Source organism: Oncorhynchus kisutch, unplaced genomic scaffold (assembly GCF_002021735.2).
Source record: "Oncorhynchus kisutch isolate 150728-3 unplaced genomic scaffold, Okis_V2 Okis02a-Okis13b_hom, whole genome shotgun sequence".
Lineage (NCBI taxonomy): Eukaryota > Metazoa > Chordata > Actinopteri > Salmoniformes > Salmonidae > Oncorhynchus > Oncorhynchus kisutch.
Genome location: NW_022261979.1, coordinates 3,729,750 through 3,746,403, shown reverse-complemented (window position 1 = coordinate 3,746,403; position 16,654 = coordinate 3,729,750). Strand labels below are relative to the sequence as shown.

General features: G+C 45.7%; 1 protein-coding gene across 1 annotated transcript; it reads left to right on the top strand.

Moving 5' to 3' along the window:
* The first annotated feature begins 478 nt into the window (after positions 1–478).
* On the top strand, positions 479–15,766 carry LOC109876475 (beta-chimaerin-like). Its single transcript, XM_031811809.1, has 6 exons — positions 479–1,125; positions 10,204–10,242; positions 13,264–13,319; positions 14,272–14,303; positions 15,337–15,456; positions 15,529–15,766. The coding sequence occupies exons 1-6, from the start codon at positions 1,077–1,079 to the stop codon at positions 15,764–15,766; spliced, it is 534 nt and encodes a 177-aa protein (XP_031667669.1). The 5' UTR covers positions 479–1,076.
* Positions 15,767–16,654: the final 888 nt, after the last annotated feature.

Genomic DNA, 16,654 nt, shown 5'->3' with positions numbered 1-16,654 from the left:
AATGTGATGTCTTTTCATGGGGCCCAAAATCCCTGGCTGCGCCCCTGTTGTGGGGTGACAGAGGTTAGACAGGCAGCCCAATTGTTATATTTTATAATTGATCTTTTAACCAATCACGTCAGATCTTTTCACATCAATGTCTTTTTCAGAGCTGATCTGATTGTTCAAACAAAATATCAGAATTGGGCTTCCTGTGCTATAAAAATATAGCCCAGAGAGGACCTATTTTTAGGCTGTTGAAATCAATATCCTATGGTTTAAAGGGTGTAAATGGACTTGGTTTGGAGTTGGACACATGCAATATAGCAGAATACAGTTGTCATCATGATGTTACTTTCCTGATTAAACATCCTCAAATATGTATTTTATTCTGGTTATTTGTTGTTATTATTGCATTGGGGAGTAGGGACACTGAACCAGCAGCAGCCTGCCCTGCACCCAGCCACTCTGTCGCCATCATCGCCATCATATTGAAATCAAAGGTCAGAGCTCTGAGGAACAGATCTGCTTCAGATTGACTGGAGTTCAGAGGTCTCTTTCAGTCTACTGAATACTTCCACTTTAAGAAGGCGGCTCCGTCGCAGTGTAGTGTGTTTATACGATCCCAGAAGTGGCACCACCACATGGAAAACGACACTGTGTTTTTAATTCAACATGGCGAAAGCATATGCTGCTCTTCCAGTGGATACATTTGACAAACTTTAATTGTGTGTATAGTGGTGCGTTTAGACAAGATGATCGAAAGTTGATATTGTTCCTGTGATCCTGTCTGACTATTTTTACACTGCTGCCAGTGAGTGGAGCGACAGTAAATGCGGCAACATACGGCGCGCAGGGAAAGGAACCGAGAGAAGTGAAAGCGTGCTGGAACGTTACACATACAAGAGGAGAAATTTTGAAAACGGACGTGAAATAAACAGTGTTAGTTCGTATGAACAGTGTTAGTTCGTGCCAAATCAGCGAGTGAGAGTAGTTTACGCTACGTGACATAGTGAGATGGACGGACTACGGGGAACGGGCTGTGAGCGCACCTCAACCGACCGCGAGTGAACAGACGGAGCCTGAAGCGGATTGGGATGGCAGCATCCAGCAACTCAAGCCTGTCGGGTTCATCAGTGTCTTCTGGTAAGAGCACTAAATTAAAATATTTTGTTTGATGAAACAAATAATAAACAATTTACTATATATTATTCGGCCTTAACATTGTATTATTTGTTAGGCTTATCAATGATAATATTATCACCCTTGTTATTCTCTCTCTATTCAATATTTATTGCATAATGCAATTAATATAGGGACTTGAGAGTTAACCGTGTCATAGTTGGCATGCATGAATTTCGTTTGTGATACACATTATGTAACTTAAAAAATGTCGATCTGTGCGTAATTGACAGACATCACCCAATAAGTCACGACGACAGTCGTCTACGTTCGCATCGATAATAATTCATTTCATGCCTCCTTATCTCTTGATCTCTTTCACATCTGCCGCACCTGAACAGAATGATAAACGTTCCACTTTCAAGAGCTTGATGGAGTGACATTCGCAATTAGGATGTGTTTTTATGCATTTTAACGCATCCCTTCTTGCGTCTGGTTTCAGTGAGGAATCATCTTGGATAGGAAGTGAACGCCTCTCAATGAACAGGCTGAGATTGTAGGGTTGGAATTGTCATTGATGTACATATGTTTTTGTTTGGATAACTACCATTACATTCTCAATTGTCCCCATAATCCTTGTTGACTGGCCATTGTGGCCACTGCTATATTCTGTTGGTAGGGGCACCAGGGATGGTGTCCCTCTAATTAAATCTACAATTTCCCATCATGCAAAGACCTGGCTTGATGTGACATTTCAAAAATACTTGTTTATTCCCATCAAAACATTTTGAAGTTGGTCACACACTAGTTGGCAAGATGCCATATATGCTGTGTTCTGATGGTCTTTAGATACAGATAGAAGATTCTCTGGGTTTCTTAACAAACACCGCCTTGCCCTGCACAGCTGACTGTTCCTATGTTCATTGATGGTTTGTGAGACAAGCAACATATGCTTCAATATGGTGGACTTTATTTTAAGGGTGACTCCGGGTAGAATAGTGGTGGCAACATCAAAGACACAACACACACACACTCCCTCTCCTGGCTATTAAACTACTAGAATAACCACTTCTCCACTGAGATATAACACACACACACCCCCTTCCTGTGGTTACTGGCGTGGCGTTCACATACATTAACCAACAGTGTGATAGGGTTGTTTGTCCTTTATACCCTGACAAACATGGGCACCACATGTTTATCCATACTGTGTGTTCAGGAGGAGGCTTCAGCCAGCGACTGCTGTTTCACACTCAGTTATACTGTGTGTTCAGGAGGAGGCTACAGCCAGCGACTGCTGTTTCACACTCAGTTATACTGTGTGTTCAGGAGGAGGCTACAGCCAGCGACTGCTGTTTCACACTCAGTTATACTGTGTGTTCAGGAGGAGGCTACAGCCAGCGACTGCTGTTTCACACTCAGTTATACTGTGTGTTCAGGAGGAGGCTACAGCCAGCGACTGCTGTTTCACACTCAGTTATACTGTGTGTTCAGGAGGAGGCTTCAGCCAGCGACTGCTGTTTCACACTCAGTTATACTGTGTGTTCAGGAGGAGGCTACAGCCAGCGACTGCTGTTTCACACTCAGTTATACTGTGTGTTCAGGAGGAGGCTACAGCCAGCGACTGCTGTTTCACACTCAGTTATACTGTGTGTTCAGGAGGAGGCTACAGCCAGCGACTGCTGTTTCACACTCAGTTATACTGTGTGTTCAGGAGGAGGCTACAGCCAGCGACTGCTGTTTCACACTCAGTTATACTGTGTGTTCAGGAGGAGGCTTCAGCCAGCGACTGCTGTTTCACACTCAGTTATACTGTGTGTTCAGGAGGAGGCTACAGCCAGTGACTACAACTGTTTGAGCAGCTGTGGCACTTTTCCAGGTCATATTCTGAACATTTGTGACAGTCTTTTTCTATTCTCTACATGATTGACTCAGGTTAAGATAACAATGTGACCAAAAGTTCCAGAGTGTACAGTGTTTGGGAGTAGCACAGACCTTTGATCCTATTGCTGCTGGGTCGTCGTTGTCAGAGTGAACATATGATATGATAGTCTGTATTTATTTAGTGTCTTCTAATCCCCCACCCAGCCATACCGCACCACCATACCACAGAAATGACCCACAAGGCTCTGCTGCCCATGGGAGCCAAGACACAATGTTTGTGTCCCAAATGGTACTCTATGATCTCTGAAGTGCACGACATAAGGAATAGGGAGCCATTTGGGACGCAGAGATCCGTTCCAGGCTGATACAGGCTGTCTGTGCTGACTTCATACTTCACAAGACATTATCTCATGAGTACGTTGCCAACAGCACTGGAATTACCACTTGACCATCTTTTTTAAGGGGAAAGTATTTTCTGACTGTGGTGTGGAGGCTTGTCATTATTGTTGGGCTCTCGATATAATTACCAGACGTTACGAGGTGCTGTGCTGCCAGGGACAGAGGGCCTGTCACACATGGCTATCATTATCTTCCTGGAGAGCTTTCTGGCTGACAGAGACATTTTGAATAATCTTTTCTATGAGGCGTATGACTCCATCTGCAGCACAAATGACACCCTGTACCCTATATAGTGCACTACTTTTGATCAGGGCCCATAAGGATCTGGTCATAAGTAGTGTACTATATAGGGTGCCATTTAGGATGCAACCTCAGAAATGAATCTGTGAACACAACACGTTCTGCTTCATATTAGCCCCTTGTTTTCCTGCTGCTGCTGTAAACAAATGTTGCTGTGATGCTGCTGTCTTCAGCTGTTTCTACGTGACCGTAGTCTCTAGTCTGCAAGCCTTAATTGACTAGACCGTCCTCTCTCGGTGGAGACACAGCGGTTGTATGAGGAAACTACAGTACATGAGCGAGGTCGGTCCAGCCAATCAAGACTTTGAAGTTATTCTTCATGAAACTACCAGGATGGACAGAAAGACATCCCGCTGTAGGATAATACCAACAATGTTTATCCATCCCGCTGTAGGATGTTACCAACAATGTTTATCCATCCCGCTGTAGGATAATACCAACAATGTTTATCCATCCTGCTGTAGGATAATACCAACAATGTTTATCCATCCCGCTGTAGGATGTTACCAACAATGTTTATCCATCCCGCTGTAGGATAATACCAACAATGTTTATCCATCCTGCTGTAGGATAATACCAACAATGTTTATCCATCCTGCTGTAGGATAATACCAACAATGTTTATCCGTCCCGCTGTAGGATAATACCAACAATGTTTATCCATCCTGCTGTAGGATGATACCAACAATTTTTATCCATCCCGCTGTAGGATAATACCAACAATTTTTATCCATCCCGCTGTAGGATGTTACCAACAATGTTTATCCATCCCGCTGTAGGATGTTACCAACAATGTTTATCCATCCCGCTGTAGGATAATACCAACAATGTTTATCCATCCCGCTGTAGGATGTTACCAACAATGTTTATCCATCCCGCTGTAGGATAATACCAACAATGTTTATCCATCCCGCTGTAGGATGTTACCAACAATGTTTATCCATCCTGCTGTAGGATAATACCAACAATGTTTATCCATCCCGCTGTAGGATGTTACCAACAATGTAAATCTGTGTAATACAGTTGGAGGAATATTAGACCATTGATGAAAAGCCGTTTCCCAGGCACTGACTTGCACTGTGTATTACACTCCAATGGAAAAAAACAAGAGATTGTGAAATATATCACCAAACATTTTTCTTTCCCCTGGATAAAAAAAACCCATTTGTGGCCGTGCTTGTGCCGTGCACTGATCTGAGAGACTACTCCTCCGCATTCCTGGCACAGGAGAGCTGAGTAGTGTGCACCAGCACACTGTTAGTCACACAGCTCTCAGCAAACACTCTGCCCTACTCTGGCTGGGAATAAATGGAGGGATACAGGATGAGTGTATCTCGTCTTCTGTCCGAGCCCTGCAACCACACCGTTGGATAGTAGTAGAAGCAGGTTTTGTGTCTCATAGGTTGCATCCCAAATGGCACCCTGTTCCCTATATAGTGCCCTGGCCCACCAGTGTGCCATTTGTGACGCAGACACAGTCTTGTAAAGGAAGAGAGCCGTCTGTTCTTCAACATCATTATCCTGCAGGTGTTTCTGTCCCACTCTGTTCTGCATCACACAGGCATTCACATGTGGAGTGGAAGCTGTTTACTAGTCATGACTAGTCCGGCTTCAGGACTGTACTGGTGTCAAAAGATAAGGATTACATTCTTTTCACATTGTAGTAACTTTAGCAGGTTCTCACCCTTGAAGTGACAAACACAAACTAAACAGTTGTCTGTTTTTATGAAAACATAAAAAATGGCCTAATGTTTCCATACAGAGATGGTGAGTTGTTTAATGCAACATGAGTCTGCTGTCTTTCTCTCTATTCATTATTAATTAGAAACCCTGGTTCCCTCTGTGGCAGCCAGGGAATCACATTACCAAACAATGGAGCCTGGCCTGATGCTAACCTAACCAGCACACTGTGTTTCCTCCCTAACTGATGGAGCCTGGCCTGGTGTTAACCTAACCAGCACACTGTGTTTCCTCCCTAACTGATGGAGCCTGGCCTGGTGTTAACCAGCACACTGTGTGTCCTCCCTAACTGATGGAGCCTGGCCTGGTGTTAACCAGCACACTGTGTGTCCTCCCTAACTGATGGAGCCTGGCCTGGTGTTAACCAGCACACTGTGTGTCCTCCCTAACTGATGGAGCCTGGCCTGGTGTTAACCAGCACACTGTGTTTCCTCCCTAACTGATGGAGCCTGGCCTAGTGTTAACCAGCACACTGTGTTTCCTCCCTAACTGATGGAGCCTGGCCTGGTGTTAACCTAACCAGCACACTGTTTCCTCCCTAACTGATGGAGCCTGGCCTGGTGTTGACCAGCACACTGTGTTTCCTCCCTAACTGATGGAGCCTGGCCTGGTGTTAACCAGCACACTGTGTTTCCTCCCTAACTGATGGAGCCTGGCCTGGTGTTAACCAGCACACTGTGTTTCCTCCCTAACTGATGGAGCCTGGCCTGGTGTAAACCTAACCAGCACAATGGGTATGCAGTCCAAAGGGTTTTATAACCCACCAAACTGTTATTTATTATGCATAGCATATTGTGCATACCTGTGCACACACACACACACACTTACTTGCTGTCTGGATATGCTTGTTTTAGAACAGTTTGATGCACAGATGGTCTCCCCACAGGGGCTGTGCTACATCCCTGTGTGTGTGGCCATATGTTGGGTTGGGTCTAGCTGTCCATATGGATGGTGAAAGGAGTGTGGGGTCTCTTTCTGTGAATAGGCGTGTTCCAGGGTGATTCCACACCAACGGGAGAGGATACCAATGTAAAAGCATGTTAAACATCCTTCCTCCCAATGAAGTTTCCATGTGAGAATTCCCAGAACAATCTGAGATGCCAAAAATATTTTCTGCTCATGTGGAATCTACATTTTGTTCAATCTTGCTTGAGCACCAGTCCTCTCAGGGGAGAACGTCTTTGCTAAGCTTGATCTTTATTCATCTCTTATTCTCTTTGCTTCCAAAACAAACACCCTGAGAACACACAGACACACCACTGTAATTATTTTATCAAATTCTTCCAATGACTGGTGAGTAACAGAGTTACAGAGGCAACACAATTAATATCCTGTCTGTCTCCTGAGGGGACAACCCTTACCCTCCAGCTACTGTGTGTGTGTGTGTTCTCTCACTATTCTTCCTCCACAACACACAGGCTGCAGCAGTTCAACTTTCCCTATTTGAAATTCAGTTTGAAATTCAGTCTCAAACCAGTATATCTTCAGCTTTCCCAAACCCTTTCTTAGGCCTACGCATACAGCAAACAGCACACTCCACCAATCATGTCATATTATTTAAGCGTGTTAAAACAAGTCCTTATATCTTGAGCTTTACCAAAAGTGGCATAGCCCTTATGCCATCCATTTAATAGGACCTTAAACTCCTTTAGAGTAGAATGCGTCAGCTCTGGGCCTGCCCTGAAGGACCTCACACCCCCAGACAATACCCTTCCAGAATAACCAGTTATTAAAAAGAGAGCATTCTCCAAATGATCTGCAGTAGATACATTTCATTTTGATTGTTCACCAGAGCAGAGGCACAATGACCAACCCCCCCCCCCCCCCCCCCCATTTTCTAGGAATCAAGCCATGTTTTGAGTTGGGGAAGTTTGTCCATAAAGTCTCTCTCCTGAGTGCTGTTTCTAGATCTATTGAACAAAGGCTTTGTGACACATCCAGTATATCCAGTATGGTTACTTCCCTAATGGCTCCCTATTCCCTCCCTAGTGTGCTACTTTATACCTGGGCCCATAAGGGATGTGTAGTGAATTGGTTGCTAGATCTTTTGAACAAAGGCATTTGGTTTTATCAGTCAGATGTACGACGGTAGACAGAGTACAGTATGTCTGCTTCCCAAATGGCTCCCTATACCCAACCCTAGCTTCATGACCACATCCTGGTTCAACCCTAACCCTAGCTTCATGACCACATCCTGGTTCAACCCTAACCCTAGCTTCATGACCACATCCTGGTTCAACCATAACCCTAGCTTCATGACCACATCCTGGTTCAACCATAACCCTAGCTTCATGACCACATCCTGGTTCAACCCTAACCCTAGCTTCATGACCACATCCTGGTTCAACCCTAACCCTAGCTTCATGACCACATCCTGGTTCAACCCTAACCCTAGCTTCATGACCACATCCTGGTTCAACCCTAACCCTAGCTTCATGACCACATCCTGGTTCAACCCTAACTCTAGCTTCATGACCACATCCTGGTTCAACCATAACCCTAGCTTCATGACCACATCCTGGTTCAACCATAACCCTAGCTTCATGACCACATCCTGGTTCAACCCTAACCCTAGCTTCATGACCACATCCTGGTTCAACCATAACTCTAGCTTCATGACCACATCCTGGTTCAACCATAACCCTAACTTCATGACCACATCCTGGTTCAACCATAACCCTAGCTTCATGACCACATCCTGGTTCAACCCTAACCCTAGCTTCATGACCACATCCTGGTTCAACCATAACTCTAGCTTCATGACCACATCCTGGTTCAACCATAACCCTAACTTCATGACCACATCCTGGTTCAACCCTAACCCTAGCTTCATGACCACATCCTGGTTCAACCCTAACCCTAGCTTCATGACCACATCCTGGTTCAACCCTAACTATAGCTTCATGGGAACAGGGTGCCACTTGGATCCCACACTGAATATGCACCTCAAAGCTCTCTGTGACTGTATTGAAATTGCCTATGATGACGACAAAGCATTCAGTGTGGTTGACATGGTGGACCAGTCACTCACTCAGACTAAACTTACTGTGACTGTCATTGTCTGGTTGGTTCCAGACAATGACAGTAGGCAGGTTTGGTCTGCCAGTGAGTTGTTGACTATAAATATAGTGCACTACTGAGAGTGAGAGGGCACAATGACACACCCCTCCATGCACACATGTGGCTCTTCTTGACTCTCTCAGGTGGGCCTGTGGCAGCCATAGGATAGTTAGCATGCAGCCCGTCCTCTGGGGGGGGAATAGTGGGTTGGCATATTGACCCCTAGATAGATGTCCCTGGGTCTTTTTAAATTAACTCTGTCTTTTACCTTTTTTAATGTGATCCATTGTTCACACATGCAGTTACTCCAACTGTCGGTGAGATCCTTCCGCCGGGAACAGTAGAGAGATGTGATGCATTAAGGACACATTCCATCATTCCACCTGCTGCAGTATTACTAGCTACATTTACACAATGATTCCTAACTAAGTGTCTGTGAGGTAGCAGAGGACTTAAGCCTACAGTAGGTTTCTACGTTTCTGGGATAGTTGGCATGCACAGCCTTGCCAGCCTAAGATCCATAGTATAGCCATACTAATGAATTAGATAGTCATGTACTGTTACAGTATACAAGCACATGTCAAGGTACTTATGGTGCATATAGTAGGTAGTATATTATGCAGGAGGAAGTTGTACCAACTTATGAGTTACCAAGGGAATACGGTAGGCATGATGACAGAGTACAAGGAGTAAGAAATTGTGGTTACATTTTCCTTCAATAAACACAAACTTCAACCGTCCATGCAATTAAAGTAGCACATTTCCCCTCAGGTTACAGTAGATCCCATGGCTATTGGGCTGGAAATTGCATTTCCACATTTTCTAATTTGCTTTGTCCTTGGGTAATGAATACTGTGTATCCTCATCATGGCATAATGTTATCATTTTAAAGGTGTTTTATAAAGATGGATCTATCTGTGAAGAAGGGATAGATCCCTGGGCTGCACCAGGTGCTATAGATCTGTTGTGTGGCAACTATATTCACTCACTGAGCAATGAGTATCTCAAGAGGCTTCAGTGTGAATAAACCCTGTGTATAATTATGCTGGTCTAGCAGAATAACTAGACTGAGACGTAAACAACCCTGAAATAACCATGGTGATGATGAGTTCATAATCCATTCAGAGAGAATGGAACTGGGATGCAGAGAGACGGACAATTCACCAAAGAAAGAATCAAACGGTTCTATATGCCTGTTGTCTAACCCCTTTACCTCCCGTATGTCTAGTTCTGAACTGTCTGTCCAATTTATGCCTGTTGTCTAACCCCTTTACCTCCCTTATGTCTAGTTCTGAAGTGTCTGTCCAATTTAAGGGCTTTATTGGCATGGGAAACATATGTTTGCCAAAGCAAGTGAAATGGATTATAAAAAAAAAGTAACAGTAAACATTACACTTACAGAATTTCCAAAATAATAAAAACATTTCAAGTGTGTGTGTGTGTATGTATGTGTGTATATATATATATATATATATATATATATATATATATATATATCCGTGTTGTAATGATGTGCAAATAGTTAAAGTACGAAAGGGAAAATAAATATAGGTTATATTTACAATGGTGTTTGTTCTTCACTGGTTGCCTTTCACTCTTGTGGCAACAGGTCACACATCTTGCTGCTGTGATTGGACACTGTGGTATTTCCCCCAATAGATATGGGAGTCTGTCTTTCTCTCTCTGACCACTAACCCGCCTCCTGTGTTGTCGTTTCAGATCCTGAGGATTACCAACCGCCCATATGGAAGTCTTACTGTAAGTGTCTGAAGTACTGTTTATCCACTGTAAAGTCTTGGTTGTCCACCAGGAATGTGGAACGCTAGAAGCCTAGTCATCATGGCCGCCAGGCTGCTGCATGTCACTACAAAGGACTCTTATATGTGATCATATAAGGATATTAAAGCAGAAATACTCCTCTGTTACAGTTAGTGTGTACAGTAAGGCTTCTTGGGACGCGCCATGCCTCAGCACAGCTTCCTGTTACTTCTCTCTCCTCTCCAGTCTTCTAACACTGGCTGAGAGATATTTTTAGAGCTCACCAGTGGAGGCTGCTGAGGGGAGGACGGCTCTTAATAATGTCTGGAATGGAATGGTGTCCTACACAACCATGTTCATGATTCCATTCACTCCATTCCAGCCATTATTATGAGCCGTTCTCCCCTCAGCAGCCTCAACTGGAGCTCACTATGTCTTCATGTCCGTGGAAGACGACCCGTGTGTGTCCGTGGAAGACGACCCGTGTGTGTGTGTCCGTGGAAGACGACCCGTGTGTGTGTGTCCGTGGAAGACGGCCAGGTCTTGCTGGTTGTTGTGAGTTGTCCTGATTAAAACAGACTCAGTCAGGAGTCTGCCTCCTCCCGCATGGAAAGTCTGTTGTGGGGAAGATTCAGTACAGAGACTTAACCTGTTACACTACTCCCAATGCTGTTACATTACAACGAGGAAACGGCACTACTCCCAATGCTGTTACATTACAACGAGGAAACGGCACTACTCCCAATGCTGTTACATTACAACGAGGAAACGGCACTACTCCCAATGCTGTTACATTACAACGAGGAAACGGCACTACTCCCAATGCTGTGTTACATTACAACGAGGAAACGGCACTACTCCCAATGCTGTGTTACATTACAACGAGGAAACGGCACTACTCCCAATGCTGTTACATTACAACGAGGAAACGGCACTACTCCCAATGCTGTTACATTACAACGAGGAAACGGCACTACTCCCAATGCTGTGTTACATTACAACGAGGAAACGGCACTACTCCCAATGCTGTGTTACATTACAACGAGGAAACGGCACTACTCCCAATGCTGTGTTACATTACAATGAGGAAACGGCACTACTCCCAATGCTGTGTTACATTACAACGAGGAAACGGCACTACTCCCAATGCTGTGTTACATTACAACGAGGAAACGGCACTACTCCCAATGCTGTGTTACATTACAACGAGGAAACGGCACTACTCCCAATGCTGTGTTACATTACAACGAGGAAGACGAAGACACTGTCTGTCTCTTCTAATCTTGTTTCGTTCAACATTCTTAGGATGCGTCCTCAAGTGGCACCCTGTTCCCTATTTAATGCATTACTTTTGCACCAAAAATGTAAACCTGTATAATTTTGTGTACTTCACCAATAATTCTGTTATAAAAAAGTAGTGCACAATGTATGGAGTAGGGTGCCACTTGGTACACACACTTAGTGTCATGCACATTCTTATTGCATCACATGAGTATAGTATAATCTGTGTCTACAGTAAAGCCCTTAGAATAGGTACATTACAGACCATAGGTCTAGTGTCCCCAGCTCAGCTGTGATATATTATACTGTGGCAGTCTTAACCGTAGATGGGATTTAATCTCGCTCGCTACATGGTTTTTTCTCCATTCCATTTTCAACAGTTGCACTGATTTACACCGAGCACTCAGTCTTTTAAGTACACTTCATCCATGATGGCAGCTTGGCTCAGTGCTGCTGCTGCATATGTTACTGCGCTACTCTGACTGCGTCCCAAATTAAAGCCTATTTACTGTAGTACTTAGTGCACTACATTTGACCAGAACCATGTAGGGGAATAGGGTGACTTTGGGGATGCATACTGTCTCCCCATTGTGTCCCAGTACTGAGATTTAATAGTCACTGTTCGTATCCTGCACTAAGGCCCTAGACTAAAGTTATGTCCCAAATGGCACCCTATTCTCTATATAGTACACTATGGGTCCTGATCTAAAGTACTGCACTACCTAGGGAATTGGGTGCCATTTGGGATGTATCCCTCTGTAATATTCATTGACATTCACACAGAGGGTTTGGTGATGTATGGGACCTGTCATATAAACCACTGAGAGACATTAGCCCGTGGATATCTTCGACTTCGCTAACAGCTCCTGGTGTTCCTACTGTTCCTTGTTGACTTTGCTCTGAGTTCGGCTAAAAGTGAGCCAGCCATCTTTGAATCATACTGTCAGTGGCCATACAGAGACTGTATGCTGCATGTCCAATATTAGAGCAACTATAACCTTTTTAACTTTCTAACGGACAGTTTTAACTCCTCCGAATCTAGTGCCCCTTCCAAGTCTGCTGGGACCACTGCACACAAACATGTTCCATGGTTAAAAATAGTGTTGTACATGTAGCATGTGACGGTGAGCTGCAAGAGGAGTGCATTGGGGCGTTATTAATAATTGTGTAACTCAAATAAATGATTAGACATCTGCTTGAACATATATGGCAAGGCCAGTAACTTGTCAGGTGGATGGATTATCTTGGCAAAGGAGGAATGCTCACTCACAGGGATGTGAACAAATTTGTGCACAAAATCTTTGAAAAATAATCCGGACCGGCCTGGTAGTTGTGGAGTGAAAATGGGACTTACAGGAGATGAATACATTGTGGATGGCTGGACTGTAGTGGGACTGTAGTGGGACTGTAGTGGGACTGTAGTGGGACTGTATGTCCAGCTGATGACCCCATACAGTGTTGAATGAAGACGTTACTGAACTTTATTGTCCCATAGAGAAATAATGCATGAATTAGTGTCTGTGTGTGTGTGAAGCGGTCTACGTAAACGGAGCTGAAGGAGGTCTGTTTGTGTTGCTGTCGACGCGAAACGGACCACCGTTGGCTCAGTTTCCGTAGACTGTGTTGCGTCCTTAAGGCTGTGTAACTCTCGAAGCGTACATATCGTGGCCTCAGCAGTGCAGCCATTCTAATACTGAATACGATGCTTTTTACTTGACAGTCCATGTTTGTCTCTAACAGTGTACCGGCTCCAGCAGGAAGCTCCTCGGCCCAAGAGGATGACCTGCCCTCAGGAGGTCAGCACTGCACCTCTTTAAAGATTATAAGCTTACACCATATAGACTACAGTACTTTGTGATAGGATGCCTGATCTGTTGTGATAATGTAAAGAACATTCTGATAAGAAAACGACAATGTGGTAAATGGTTAGTTTATCTCTAATCTGGTACTGAATGGTAAAGAGGTCCGGCAATTGGCAGAATGAAAGAGGGAGAGTCACACAGAGCAAACTAGAATGCTATTTGGCCCTAAACGGAGAGTACAGTGGCAGAATACCTGACCTGGATCTCAACAGAAGACAGGCTATGTGCTCACTGCCCACAAAATGAGGTGGAAACTGAGCTGCACTTCTTAACCTCCTGCCAAATGTATGACCATATTAGAGTGACACATTTCCCTCCGATTACACAAACTCACAAAGAATTTGAAAACAAATCCAATTTTGATAAACTCCCATATCTACTGGGTGAAATGCCACAGTGTGCATCACAGCAGCAAGATGTGTGACCTGTTGCCACAAGAAAAGGGCAACCAGTGTAGAACAAACACTATTGTAAATGCAACCTATATTTATTTCCCTTTTGGACATTAACTATTTGCACATCATTACAACACTGTGTGTGTGTATATATATATATATATATACTTAATATACCATTTGAATTTTTTAAATTAAAAAACAACTTGAGTGTAATGTTTACTGTACGTTAGTTTTTCACTTTCACTTCATTTTTGCTTTGGCAATGTGAACATATGTTTCCCATGCCAATAAAGCTCCTTAAATTAAATGGAATTGGCGGAGACACAGACGGGCAGAGAGAGACAGACAGAAAGCAATAAATATCTGTTCCCCAACAGAGACAGACATCCTTATGAAACATGTATCCTTCTTGGCCAAGCCATTGAAGTGACCTTTCAACTGTCTGTCTGTCAGCCAATGTATCTTTTCTCTTTCCTCTGGATTTACAGATGGAGACCAGACCCAAATATTACGGCAGAGAGTGAGTAGTGAGACTGACTTTGTGATTTTCATCCATGTTCTAATACAGCTGCTGGGGAGACTGGCTCTAGCTGTGTGATTTATCATTAACGTCAAGCTCTGGACCATGGAGATAATTGAGTGTTAAATCCAGAGGGACATAGACAAGGCCACCGCATTGACCGGAGACTTGTGGTCGGCATTGACCGGAGACTTGTGGTCGGCATTGACCGGAGACTTGTGGTCGGCATGGACGGGAGACTTGAGAGAGGCATTGACGGGAGACTTGAGGGAGGCATTGACGGGAGACTTGAGGGAGGCATTGACGGGAGACTTGAGGAGGCATTGACGGGAGACTTGAGCGGGAGACTTGAGGGAGGCATTGACGGGAGACTTGAGGGAGGCATTGACGGGAGACTTGAGGGAGGCATTGACGGGGAGACTTGAGGGAGGCATTGACGGGAGACTTGAGGGAGGCATTGACGGGAGACTTGAGGGAGGCATTGACGGGAGACTTGAGGTCAGGCATTGACGGGAGACTTGATGGTAGGCATTGACGGGAGACTTGTGGTCGGCATTGACGGGAGACTTGTAGGTCGGCATTGACGGGAGACTTGTGGTCGGCATTGACGGGAGACTTGTGGTCGGCATTGACGGGAGACTTGTGGTCGGCATTGACGGGAGACTTGTGGTCGGGCATTGACGGGAGACTTGTGGTCCGGCATTGACGGGAGACTTGTGGTCGGCATTGACGGGAGACTTGTGGTCGGCATTGACGGGAGACTTGTGGTCGGCATTGACGGGAGGACTTGTGGGTCGGCATTGACGGGAGACTTGTGGTCGGCATTGACGGGAGACTTGTGGTCGGCATTGACGGAGACTTGTGGTCGGCCATTGACGGAGACTTGTGGTCGGCATTGACGGGAGACTTGTGGTCGGCATTGACGGGAGACTTGAGGGAGGCATTGACGGGAGACTTGAGGGAGGCATTGACGGGAGACTTGAGGGAGGCATTGACGGGAGGCATTGACGGGGAGACTTGTGGCTCTCTCAAGGTTCCATGGCATGCTATCCAGAGAGTCTGCAGATGAGCTGCTGGGAGGAGCAGAGGGGGCTTACCTTGTCAGAGAGAGCCAGAGACAGCCAGGGACACCACACCTTGGCCTTAAGGTACTGTACACAGTACACACACATTTACTTACTACACGCTCTCCCCACCCACCCACTCGCTCTACCTCTCTCCCCAGGTTTGGGCACCAGACCCTGAACTACAGACTGTTCTATGACGGAAGCACTTTGTGGGGGAGAAAGCGCTTTGAGACGGTCCATGACCTGGTGACGGATGGCCTCATCACCCTGTACATCGAGACCAAGGCAGCAGAGTACATCGCCAAGATGACCACCAACCCCATCTATGAACACCTGGGCTACACATCCCTGCTGAAGGACAAGATGGGGGCACCGGCTGTGCCGGAGACGCACTGAACCCCATAGGGTTACCTTCCAGAGAGAGGACAGGAAGGTGAGGTACATCGCTTTGACATTCTTTAGGTAACAAAGTGCTGTGAAAAGTTACTTTGGTGATGACATTGGTGGGGGTGGTGACATTGGGGGTGTGACATTGGGGTGAGGATGGTGACATTGGGGGTGAGGATGGTGACATTGGGGATGGTGGGGTGTGGTGGTGACATTGGGGAAGGGGATGGTGACATTGGGGATGGGGGGGGTGGTGACATTGGGGGGTGGTGACTTGGGGGATGGTGGCATTGGGTGGGTATATGGTGGCATTGGGGTGGGGATGGTGACATTGGGGATGATGGGGGTGGTGACATTGGGGGATGATGGGGTGGTGACATTGGGGATGGTGGGGGTGGTGGTGGACATTGGGGATGGTGGGGGTGGTGGTGACCTTGGGATGGTGGGGGTGGTGACATTGGGGATGGTGGGGTGGTGACATTGGTGGGGGGTGTGACATTGGGGATGGTGGAGGTGACATTGGGGATGGTGGTGGTGGCGACATGGGGAAGGTGGTGGTGACATTGGGGATGATGGGGGTGGTGACATTGGGGAAGGTGGCGGTGGTGGTGACATTGGGGATGGTGACATTGGGGAAGGTGGTGGTGGTGACATTTGGGATGATGGGGATGGTGACATTGGGGAAGGTGGGGATGGTGACATTGGGGATGGTGGGGGTGATGACATTGGGGATGGTGGGGGTGGTGACATTGGGGATGACATTGGGGGTGGTGGGGGGTGGTGACATTGGGGGGTGGTTGTGGTGACATTGGGGACGGTGATTCTCTCCCATAGCACAGATTAACTATGTATTAACATGCTACATCTACTACTGTTGTGTTTTCCTGACTATAGTTG

What these genes read in the sequence shown, in the direction of transcription:
- LOC109876475 (XM_031811809.1), top strand. Translation starts at nt 1,077, where the DNA reads ATGGCAGCATCCAGCAACTCAAGCCTGTCGGGTTCATCAGTGTCTTCT. An exon ending in GCCCATATGGAAGTCTTACT is followed by an intron (nt 10,243 to 13,263) that starts GTAAGTGTCTGA and finishes TGTCTCTAACAG; the next exon opens with TGTACCGGCTCCAGCAGGAA. An exon ending in CCCAAATATTACGGCAGAGA is followed by an intron (nt 14,304 to 15,336) that starts GTGAGTAGTGAG and finishes GGCTCTCTCAAG; the next exon opens with GTTCCATGGCATGCTATCCA.